At 41.0% G+C, this 13,008-nt stretch overlaps 1 protein-coding gene across 1 annotated transcript in view; it reads left to right on the top strand.

Moving 5' to 3' along the window:
- The window catches only part of fbn2b (fibrillin 2b), an 89,852-nt gene that overhangs the window by 21,102 nt on the left and 55,742 nt on the right, over positions 1–13,008 (top strand). Inside the window, exon 7 of the mRNA XM_046857615.1 lies at positions 6,468–6,665. Coding sequence (XP_046713571.1) covers positions 6,468–6,665 — 198 coding nt within the window. The remainder of the gene's footprint in view (positions 1–6,467; positions 6,666–13,008) is intronic.

A 13,008-nucleotide genomic window follows, 5' to 3' on the forward strand; every position in this document is an offset into this window, starting at 1 on the left:
TCTCTCAAACCTGGCCAGTGATGCTTTACTCATCGAGTGCAGTGTTTATCGGGGCAGATTTTTATTCACCAGCAAAACAGAAACACAATCTGGATTCATTTCACCAGATGTTAATACCGCGGTGTACCTTTAACTGTTTTATGAAAACACACATTAACACACTGCGGTATGCTAGGAATAAAATGTTATGCTACATTGTGGTTAATTTTTGGTCAGGGATTTGACATTCGCTGTACAAATGTCAAACCGAGAATTCATAGAAGCCGTCATTTACGAGGTGGTATCAAGAAAGTTTCAAGTCTAGCTCTGTTTACTAGTAAGTACTTTATTGATCTAGGTTTACCCACTATCACCATGAACATATTCCCCTTGCACAGCAATACAGCGCTCCGAACACTCCTGCCACTTCTGAAATGTGCCTTGGAAGTCCTGGATCTCTGCAAAGGGTGTCAAAACGATGACGTTTAAGCTGGATCTTCATTTTCCATAAGAGTGCGAAGTCCGCAGGAGCCAAATATGGCGAGTAGGGTGGGTGACAGGGTGCGCATGTGGTCAGAATAGCAGACGTGGTCAGAATAGCACAAATTGCACGGCTCCCGATGTACAATGGACAATGTCTTATGAAGGTCGGTGCTCACTGCGACTGTGCATGCAGCCCTGTGCTACCACCTGTTACAAAACGAGTCTCGAAACGATTCGATACCACCTTGTATGTGGGAAAGAGAGCTTGCTCCCCCATGCTTGGTGGACAGACTGAGGTTAAGCGCCACCTGCAGCTCTGAAAAAAGAACAAGAATATACCAAAGCATTAATAAACACTTCAGATGAACAGACCATGGGAATTATGGGAGTAGGCTCTGTGAATCTGTATTGGGTAGCTCAGGACAGGTCCATATTTTGACAGACACATCACGCTTCATCAACTCCATCCTAATCGTGTCTATTTCTCTGCAAGGCATTTTCTTGAAAAACACATTGGGGGAGATAGGCAGAGCATCTGGAAATAAATAAGGAGATGTCCAGAAAGAGAACGGTGCTCATTTCTATTTTGGAGATTGAACAAGAAGTAGAGTAAGCAGTTGCAGAGAGAAAGAGAGAGATGGAGAGAGAGAGGGAGAGAGAGAGATGGAGAGAGAGAGGGAGGAAGCAAAAATGAAGTTGCCAGCTGTGTACACAAAGCAAAGCCAGCACAAACAGTCTGGGATTGGTGGTCATTGGACTCACCTACCACCTAGGCCAATGCTCTCTCGCTTTCTCTTTTCCTTAGTCTCATACTCTCTCCTTCTTTCCCCCTCCCCTTCTTTCCCTGGTTATGGCACCCTGCAGGTACTCCTAGCCTCCTGACTGTATCTTGAACCCCACACAGCTCATTTATAGCTCTTGCCTCATGTCTGGAGGGAGCTGTTAACACTCATCTGTCAGCACGGATATGAAGTGTTTACACAAAATTCCAGGATATATATTTATATATAGTCCCAATCTCGTAAAATGCATTGCTTATTTAATGAGGATTTGAAGATTTTCGTTACACAGTGCCCTCCGGTAATATGGCTTAACACAGACTACGCTTCTATTCAAAATGCTGCGCATGAATTGAAAATGTCGTCTCCGAGCCGCGCTTTCCATTTTGCATTATTGGTTTCTCCACTCTCAATTCTTTCACGTGAACGAGTGACTGTTCTGCTCGATGTTGGCCACCGCCCAAAAGGAGAACGCCATCCATTAGAAAAACTTGGGACACTTGCCCATGTGGCCACTGTCCTGATCTGGGATTCTTGGCCGTGGTCCATCCCTTTACAGCATGGGTAAAGCACACATTTAAGGGGGTTAGCAGGTTCATTGAGATCATGTCACTGTTGAGGCAATGGAAAGTGAGGGAAGTGAAAGTTTACTCAAACTTCCACTTGAGTAAACGTACAAAAGTGTTTGCTTTCAAATGTACTTAAGTATCCAAAATTCCATGATTTATTATTATCAATTTTCCTATTATCATTTATGTCACAAGACTCTTATGTAAGATAGATATGAATGTCCCAGTGTGATTGTCACTAAATGAGTGTTGAGTGTTGAGGCGAGTTCGAGTTTGAGGTCGAGTTGAACTGACGCTGAACTGTATGTTGCGCTCTACCCTGATTTGTGGAATGCTGCGTGTTTGACCAGAGAAACGACTGATTTTGTGAAACGAGTACAGTAAAAAGTGAGATATTCGACTTTTGAAATGTAGCGAAGTTAAAGTAAAAGTCTCCCCAAATGGAAATACTTCAGTAAATTAACGACACGTGAAAAAGCTACTTAAATACAGTAACGAATTATGTTGACTTCATTACCGTCCACCACTGTTAAAGCTCCTACATCTAGTTTAATACTAGAGCTGGAATTTTCTTGGAAAGACTGGCCATCTGAAGAACAATCCCTGAAAAATCAGCTGGGTTCGCTATCTATTCGCTTTTATGAGAAGAGCACAATGGGTTAAGGTTACGAAGAGTTTTACGAGCTCGGAGTTCATTAATTTTCTTCATTGATGCATGTTTGCTCTGCATTTACTATTTACCATTGACATCGACCCCGCTGATGAATACTGCCTGTTCATTCAGCAGCCGAGTACTTCTTCGCTTGAGGAAAACATGATCACTCACTGCTGGAGAGAGTTATTTGGAACAGAGAGGAATTTCACAGACCCCCTGCAGAAGCCTTTATTGTCAGCTTGTGGTTTACCAAATCTGAAGATATCCATAATGACTAACTAACCACTGGAATGCAGGAGTGTGAGCTGAAGTTGAAACAGAAGTACAGGGGGAGAGAACGATGCTGCTGGCCATTCAACGCTCGAGCTCGGCAAGTGGACGAGACGAGATTGACTCTCCTGCTTAGTTGTCCTGTAAATCAGGTGGCTGTAAAACCATACACTGACCCGTACAGAAAAAGTTACAATCCTGACGGGAAAGGATCGAGCCTCTAATATTTCCCTGTTTTTCAAAAGGGGCCTCTTTTGCAAGCCTGTGTGAATGGATCCATTCTTCTCCCATATGGAGTTAACATTCTGTTCCTCAAGAATTTTTGGCTGTTTTTGCCTACATTAGAATTCCAATAAATATGGACTATCCAGTACTTTATCACCTTAGGACAATAGTTTATTGAGTGCTGAATTGATCAATTCGAATCAAATGCCGTCCTTCAGAATGTTGCTCCAGAGATGTTGCACAATTCCTGGCACTTTTGTTATTTTTGTCTCTCATCACCACTACATATTAGGCTCTGGAACTATGTTTTGGGACTCATAGTGAACATGCTTCCATAGAGCTGAAAGGGATTTCAGATTGTGGGGGATGAGGCAGTTCAAAAAGGTTACATACTGAAACCAAACTGTCCAAATGTGTCGCCCACCTCCACTGGTGGACAGTAACGAAATAAATGTAATTTGTTACCGTACTCAAGTAGCTTTTTTGCGTATCTGTACTTTTATTGATTACTTTTACTTTAACTTATATAGTATCTTACTTTTTACTCAACCACGTTTCACGAAATCTGTCGTTTCTTTTTATTTGAGTGGATAAAAATATAACCGGTCAAGACACAACATTTGTAACAACATCATGGCCTCATTTGCGCAATTTTAGTTGTAAGTAGTTGAAACGAAGGTTTTGGGCTCATGATAATTAAAATAGATATCAATCAGTGTTTTACTGATGAATATCATTGATTACATTGATTAAGCATGAGTATTGTGACAAAAATCATAATAGGAACATTATGGTTGTAATAAATCATAGCACTTTGGATACTTAAGTACACTCTATGGAAAAAAGGTTTTGGGACACCTGACTTTTCCTGCCATATGTGGTTCATCTCCAAACTGTTACCACAAAGCTGGAGGCACACAGTTGTATAGGATGAGGTATAACAAAACTGTTCTAAAAGAAATCCTTAGCATTCCAGGCTATTAATGTTGATTTTGGGCGTTTGAGACAACTCTAATTAAGTATTTTGACAAACAAGCCATTAGAGGCCACTGTGGGTAAATAAAAACATTCTCCTCAGATTCCGAACCAGTCAGCAGTAGGTTTTAGTCAAATTGCAGAACGCTCTAGTCGTAAAACTAGAGAGCATGTTTTTTTGGCAGGAGTTAAGACTCCCTCAGTATTAATTGTAGAGCTAGACTGGGCCCCAAGGCTTAAGCGTTCCAGACCAGATTAGACATCATTCCTACACTGAGCCAATTTCTCATTTATCTGCACTCTTTCATGACAGCTTATCACATTTGGCCCATTAACATTGTCAATGATGAAGGTAGGCCAAGACCCTTTAGGGTACAATGAACTGAAATTCCCAGAATAAGATCAAACTGTATACTGATCCCCTTATCTTGGCCTCTTTACCAATGTAAATTCCATACATTAGTTCAAGAGCTTCAGACATTGTATTTTTTTGGCCTTTCAAACTCATGCGAAACAATACGCCTTTCTCTGAACTATGGACGTCCTCTGAGAATCATCTGGCAAGAAATGAGTGTAGTGACTAAATGGAAAAATGGGACGCGAACGGTTTTGATCAATCACGCTGCTCGAACTGTAATCAGTCAAAATTGCTTCCGAATGTTGTCTGCGTCACCCTTGTGTAGGTCCCCTTCTCTAATCTGTCTGGGTTTTGAGGTGTTTCTGGGAATTTGGTCTCTGCATCATTTATTTTCAAGGCGACTTCTTAGCAAGCTGGTCGGGTTTCACTTCTCTGTTCAGTTTTGCAGTGCGGACTGTTAAAACAAGCTGCTGGGCTTCAGTCTTTAGTTTGGCATCACGACGCTTTGCTGAGGTATTCTTCAGTTTTTCTTAAACACACACAGACAGAACCGCTGAACTTGGCCGGCATGTTTCGAGTGGTGATTTTTGGCTTTGGATCTCTGCAGCGTTCCTTTTTTTCAGCAGATCAAAGGAATCGATGAGTAGCAGATTACAGCAGGTCCTATCCACATCTCAGATTCCTTCACGAAAGATTCTTATTCCAAAGTAGCACATGGTTTAATTATCCCCTTTGTGTAAATAATTGTAAACACTCCATTCTGGACCATTACCAAGAGCCTTAAACCTGAGCAAGGAATCACTTTGATGCTGTCAACCTAGCCTAAAGATTTCACCCCTGATTTCATGTAAATAAATAAAAGCTGCAGTCTTGGAGGAGAAAAGAACTGAAAAATTGACAGAAGGATATGGACAGATTCCTCTTGCTGTCGCTTAGTGCTCCAATAGTCACAAGCAGGCATTATTAATTGGATCCAGATGTAAATAGGATGCACCCAGCAGGTCACTCCAGCTTGAGAAGAACTCACATTCCTGCACTTAAATCGTCCAGGCAGGATTGTTAGGTCAAGGGTGCACACAAGAGAAGACAGGAAGGGAAAGGAGACACAAGGGGACAAGTAGGGGGATAGGGACTGGGGAGTGGTTTTAGGTAGGTTTCTCAAGTTTCTCTTTTCTCCCTGACCTACTTTCTCTTTCCTTTGTGGAATGGAAGTGCTTTCCCTCACATCACAAGTTTCCAAGCTTCTCCCTACATACGATCACTGAAAATGTATTGAACTTTTTCCGAGAAATAATGTACTTCCACATATCTCTAGAAGTGTTTTATATTATTGATTTCTCTGATATATTTGGGAAAAAAATTTTTTGCTATGGATCAAGAAAGTTTTATAATGTTCATTTTGGAGGAGCTGGGGGTGATGGGGACGAATGATCCAGCTAAAAGAAGTAGAAGATTAGAGATTATTATATTTTTCATTTACAATATATAGTGACAATTCCGTGTCCATCTGCCATCACAGTCACTTGCAGGCTTTCTTCAAACTGTTGCCACCATTTTGGAAGCACACAGTTGTACAGCATGTCCTTGTATGGTGTAGCTTTACAGTTTGTGTAAGTGACCCAAACCAGTTCCACAGTGACAGCCAGCTCCATAAAGATATGTTTTCCCAAGCCTGGAATGGAAGACCTCGAGAGGCTTGCACAGAGCTCTGGCATCAACCCTATTAAACACCTTTGGAACAAACTGGAACACTGACTGCACCCCAGACCTCATTGCCCAACATCAGTGTATGATTTTACAAACACCCTTGTGGCTGAATGTGCAAATTCTTACAGCAACGTTCCAAAATCTAGTGAAAAGTCTTGCAAGAAAAAGAAAAGTTATTATATTGAGAGGTGGGTTCTAAACAGAGGGTCATGAGTTCAAATCCCAGCACCACCAAGCTGCCACTGCTGGGCCTTTGAGCAAGATCCCCCCAACTTCTAAGTTGTAAGAATGAGATAATTGTAAGTCGAGCATCTGCCAAATGCCATGAATGCAATGTAAGATGCCATATACCAGAAGGGGAGAAAGTCTGGAATGCAAATGTGCAAAAAAATGTGTTCAGGTGCTGCAAAATTAGTTAATCCGTGTTATTTAAAGCTTTTAACTCTTCTCCTACTTGTCTTTTTCAGATTACAGGACCGGCCCATGCTTCACACAGGTCAGCAACCAGATGTGCCAGGGTCAACTGAGTGGCATCGTGTGCACCAAGACGCTGTGCTGCGCCACCATTGGCCGAGCTTGGGGTCATCCTTGCGAGATGTGCCCTGCCCAGCCACACCCATGCCGCCGAGGGTTCATCCCCAACATCCGCAGTGGTGCCTGCCAAGGTCAGAGGTTTCACACACTGCCTACACCATTTACACGTGAAAGCCACACGGGGCAATATGTGCCGAGCTTGTTTAACGCTTAAAAAAATACTATCTTAGCTGTTGCATTTCCTCTTGTGCATGTGAAGCCTTTTAGGGATTGTCCTTTATACATTTGGTACATTTTGATAAACTCGGAAAATAGATTTAATTCGATTTTTGTTTTTATGGTGCCTTTTCAAAATGGAATAAAATGCGAATACGTTATATATATGAATATATATGCAAATATATATGTGTGTGCATACGTCACCTGTACGTGGGTTCGCGAGTGGAGGCTGCCACGTTTGCCTGCCGCATGAAACTTTAAATATTTTATCGTACTGCTATCAATATTGTAAGATCGAAAAATCAGGGACCATCTGTATACATTTATAAGTTGCTATAATATATATTTATATATTTATTTCTAATGAGCGAGCCCATAGCGAGAGTGGCAAGCAGAAACATTATGAGACAATGAGACATTATAAAGAACCCATCCTCATTTAGGTGACACCGAATGTCCATTCATTCCATATAGTTCTATAACAGTTGAGGTTTTAACTCTTCACTGATGGACCCTTGAGAATTCAAATTCAAATTGTAGGCCAAAGTTTTAAAAGTTCAAAAATCTGTTTATATGAATTACAGCCCAACTCAATCGTCATGGTTTCTGAGTTCTCCTCCACCGTAACCTCATGAATCTTTTAGGCTGATCAGGTAGAACCTTCCTCAGCAGCAGTGAATGGTTTCCAATTGAGGAGAACTCCATCCAGATTTAAAAGCAGGCTGGTTTGAAAAGTAACGGTGTCTCGCTGTAAAATGCAAGACCATGCATTGTGCATTATGACTTTTAACAGTGCACTGCATTTAATTTCCTCAGAAAAGATCAATGCAGAAGTTGCATATGATTGGTGCAAATGAAGCTATATAAAATCATTTTTATTTGCAATTAACCTGCTACTACTAACACTGACATTTTTATTCTTACCCATTTGTGATTATTTTACAGCTAGAAACTAGATGCTCATTTGAAATGGTTGTTTTCTTTCATGGTCCCAACATACTGATTTAGTCTGGAGCCATGGAGCCTCAAAAACGGAGAATAAACTAAATTATTGTCTACTCGCCCTCAAAAGTTCTGTGTTTCTAGTGGTTTTTGGAAAACGTCCCACAAGAGAGGGCGAATCTACATCTGTAAAAGTTCTTCGTTTCCTTCATGAGTTGCCTTCAGCCAAATCATTTACATAAATGCATGTTTTGGCCTCAACATGCCTCAGCAGGCCATGATGGAGAATGTGCTACAGGAGTTGAGCTGTTTTGTGTTCAGAAAACTCGAGTCACTAACTAAGCCTTTTTTTCATGCATTCATCGAAATACTCCTGGACTTGAGGTTCAAGTTTAAAACTTTTTTTTTAACCTAATTAAAATAGCCAATTTCCAATTTCCTGCCAGCTTTCCCCGTGCCACAGAAGCTTTCAAAAGCTACTAGCATTCCCATTGTTTGTGAACTGCTGCCAATTTTTACTCCTCTAATTAAATTTATTAGAATTTTATTTGGATAGCATTTTTTCAACCAAACCTGTGGACATACAGATTATACAGTAATACCTTGGTACTCGACCAAGTATTTTTTGTTTTTTTATGCATTACTGTATAAGGAATAAAGGAAATGCAAAAAGGTTCCTCGAAATTTTAAGTTTTACATTCCAAATGGTACAATATTGTTTTTTTTATGCATACAAATCAATCCTGTAATCAGGCTCTGTATATAAAATACCATTTCACTTCATATTCAAGTGGTTGTAAAGGTTCACACTTTTTTCTTTTTCTTTTCTCCATCTGTATAAAAAAATATAGCTCTCCTTTCCAGACTTCTTGGATTCTTAGTATTTTTAACCACTTTAGGACCCATGCTTTAGGCTTAAAATGCACAGAAAGCACAAAAGAGGACGCTTTGGAAGGCACTTCATCGCACTGTTTACCGTGAGACCGAATGAGTTTCATCGCAAGAGTCACGTCGAGCTCTGAGTATGCGATGAGTGGCAAAAAATTTTCCGGTTGTCATAACGAGTATAACAGGTAGCGATTTTTATGAGTTCCACAGTACCGAGATACAACTGTACCTGTTTGAGGGTCATAAATAAATCCTATACATTTATACAAAGATCAGACATAACACTATGACATTATAACATTATGAGCAGTGAAGTGAAGAACACTGATTATCTCTTCATCATGGCACCTGTTAGTGGATGGATATATTTATTAGGCAGCAGGTCAACATTTTGTTCTCAAAGTTGATGTCAGATGCAGGAAAAATGGGTAAAGATTTGAGCGAGTCTGGGTCAGAGCATCTCCAAAACTGCAGCTCTTGTGGGATGTTTCTGGTCTGCATTGGTCAGTATCTATTAAAAGTGCTCCATGGAAGGAACAGTGGTGAACCGGTGACAGGTGAACCGCGACATGAGTCGAGGCTCATTGATGCACATGGGGAGCGAAGGCTAAGCTGTGTGGTCCGATCCAACAGACGAGCTCCTGTAGCTCAAACTGCTGAAGAAGTTCATGCTGTTAATGCTCGATGGGTCGACAGGCAAAAGGGGGCCCAACACAATATTAGGCAGGTGGTAATAAAGTTGCCTGATTGGTGTATTTTAGTGGTGACTGGACAAAAAACCTAATTGAGACGATATGAGAAACAAATCTTGAGAGGACCCAGACCCAGTAAGGAGTCAGATATTAACGTTTTTAGCCAACGATAGTTATCGCTGAGGAATAGAGAGTTTGTTCGAGAAGTAAAGAAAAGAGTGCAGGCAGGGTGAAGTGGGTGGAGAAGAGTGATAGCAGGATTGCTTTGTGATAGAAGAGTATCTGTGAGAATGAAAGAAAAAGTTTATAGGACTGTGGTGAGACCTGAGATGTTGTATGGATTAGAGACAGAGGCATTGAGTAAAAGACAGGAGGTGGAGCTGGAGATAGCAGAGCTGAAGATGTTGAGGTTTTGTAGGGAGTGACGACGATGGACAGGATTAGAAATGAGTTTATTAGAGGGACAGCGCATGTAGGACGTTTTAAGGACAAGGTGTGGGAGGCGAGATTGAGATGGTTTGGACATGTGCAGAGGAGGGACATGGGGTATATCGGTGGGAGAATGCTGAGGCTGAAGCCACCAGGAAGAAGGAAAAGAGGAAGACCAAGGAGGAGGTTTATGGATGTGGTGAGGGAAGACATGAAGGTAGTTGGGGTGAAAGAGGCAGATGTAGAGGACAGGGGGGTATGGAGACGAATGATCCGCTGAGGCGCCCCCTAATGGGAGAAGCCGAAAGGAGTTATCACTGAGGAATCCAAGCACAATAGTACACATGACTCAGCCCTTGTCAACAGGTTAAAGCTATGAAAATTGCTGCTAAGTTGGCAGTCCGCTATTATTTGAGTCATATGTTTTCACAGTATCACTTGTGATACGCGATAATTTAAATGTGACTATTGTGGTCACGTTATTCAATTTATTAACCCCCGAAACAGCTGCTTATACCTTATCTCATGCCGTTTCAGCTGACAGAAATTACTGCAACAACAGTTTTTTTTGTGTGGACCGATAGCAGCTGTATCACCACACGAGCGCGTTCTCATGAGCGCGATTATGCAATGTATGTGACAGCTTCATTCTTTCAGCAGCCAATGACAAGCCATATGCCACTTTATAACTCAGTCTGAGATTGAATCACACAAAGAAATGTGAACTGAGCTTCACCTCCGCTCTGTCTACATTCCAGAGCAAGTAATCTGGTCTTGTCCTCCTCAGCACTATCTCAGATATCTCACTGAGCCCTGCAGTCACCTACGTTGATAAAGCAGTGGTACGCTAAGCAGCGAGTGTGTTCAATATGGGGCAAAGTGGTTACAGCAGAACAAAGTCAAGTCACATACATATATATATATATATATATATATATATATATATATATATATATATATATATATATATATATACAGTACAGACCAAAAGTGGACACACCTTCTCATTCAAAGAGTTTTCTTTATTTTCATGACTATGAAAATTGTAGATTCACACTGAAGGCATCAAAACTATGAATTAACACATGTGGAATTATATATGGAATTATATACATAACAAAAAAGTGTGAAACAACTGAAAAATGTCATATTCTAGGTTCTTCAAAGTAGCCACCTTCTGCTTTGATTACTGCTTTGCACACTCTTGGCATTCTCTTGATGAGCTTCAAGAGGTAGTCACCTGAAATGGTCTTCCAACAGTCTTGAAGGAGTTCCCCGAGAGATGCTTGGCACTTGTTGGCCCTTTTGCCTTCACTCTGCGGTCCAGCTCACCCCAAACCATCTCGATTGGGTTCAGGTCCGGTGACTGTGGAGGCCAGGTCATCTGGCGCAGCACCCCATCACTCTCCTTCTTGGTCAAATAGCCCTTGATGCCTTCAGTGTGACTCTACAATTTTCATAGTCATGAAAATAAAGAAAACTCTTTGAACGAGAAGGTGTGTCCAAACTTTTGGTGTATATATACACAAAATATTATTTCGGCTCAATAAACCTAATAAATAACATAAGTAAGTGCAGACAGGATTTACATTTCTTGTGTACATTTCACGGAAAAATCCAATCAAATCGGCGTGCTCGAAATACAGCGCAACTTCGATGCACTAAAAAACAATCAAAAATTAATGTAAAGAAGAAATGAGACCAGAATATACCTGTAAAGAATCTCTCAGATATTTAAATGGCTTTATTTACAGCTTTATCATATTAGACTGTATATGAGCTCTATGTGAAATGAGAATATATGTATATTAGAAAACTCAACTCAAGCTTCAGTTTCATATTTCTTTAGTGCCATTTTAATCATTAATATTTCAGTTCACAATATGAGAAACAGGACATACCATGAAGACTTCAGGTCCTGCATTGGAACACAAAAGTCTGGAAAAGGTGTCTGAGACCGAACTAATGACCAGACTGCATAATGATGCAATCAGTTCTGTCACAAGGACTTAGCAGGTCGAGTCTAAAACTGGAATGCCTGTCAGATGGTTGTCTCCAGCCACTGACTGCTGGTTTTTTTTGGGCATTGATATTTCAGATTACAAAAAAAACGAGGAACAGGTCACACCATGAAGCCTTCAGGTCCTTCATGGGAACAGGAATGTCTGACTGAAAGTGGATGAGACCGACCTAATGACCAGACTGCATAATGATGGTCCTGTCTAAACCTGGATTCCTCATCAGATGGTTGTCTCCAGATGATCTCCACGTGGACCCTAAGGCTATGGGTTTTTTTGTAATTACCTGATGGTGATGCATCTTTAAAAGAGGACATGTTGGAATGTTGTCCTGGGGCCATGAGCGCCAAAGTAAACGACACAATGAAAACCCACGTTTGCAAATGTAAGGGATTGGAGCGGAATGAAGTGATCAAACAAAAAGATAATCTGGCTGTTCCTTTAGCTCAGAGAGAGACTCACCTTGCCTCTGAGCTTATTTCCACATCAGCGATTTGGCTGTTCTTTTACCAGTTTCCCTGACTGCCTTGCAGACTTCATAAAAATGCTCGAAGACTCTGTGAGGTCTTCTCTCAATGACTTGGAGAAAAAAAAGTTTTTAAGTCGGTGAAATTCCACTGGCTTCTTTTTTAAACTCAAATACCCCAATGCCTGAATATCAGACCTTGGAGACAGCTCTTATACCTGGCCTGAATACAAAGAGTGCACACACACACACACACACACACACACACACACACACACACACACACACACACATACACATGTGTACATCAGGCTTGGGTGCTTTTTGTTGGGCACTTGGCACTCCTTAAACCATTTTGACTCAGTGTTCAAAACCTGATGAGATATGTGTTTGATTGAAACCAGACTGTAGTCCTTTTTACAATAGAGAATAGAGATAGATGTCAGTCAAGTACCACTACATCAATACCTGATTTTACTGACTTTAACATCCTTTTAGCTCTACGAATCTCCATCAATCTTGTAAAAATCTAGTAAAACATCTTCCATGGAGAACATGGAGGTTATTATACCAGCAAATGGAGACTAAATGTAGAGCGAGATGTTCAAAAACCACATGCAATCTTATGGTCAGGTGTCCAACAAACTTGTCCATATAGTGTAGGTAGGTCACCTCACCTCGCCTACTTCACTACCTGACTTCACTAATGGCCTGCTGGAGAGCCGTTCCTCCACTCTCATACTGCCTCCTCCTCTGTAGTCCACTTCACCTACATCAGTACCTGATTTTACTAAAGATTTTACTACTTGTGAATGAGCAC

Source organism: Silurus meridionalis, chromosome 9, assembly GCF_014805685.1.
Source record: "Silurus meridionalis isolate SWU-2019-XX chromosome 9, ASM1480568v1, whole genome shotgun sequence".
NCBI classification, from domain to species: Eukaryota; Metazoa; Chordata; class Actinopteri; order Siluriformes; family Siluridae; genus Silurus; species Silurus meridionalis.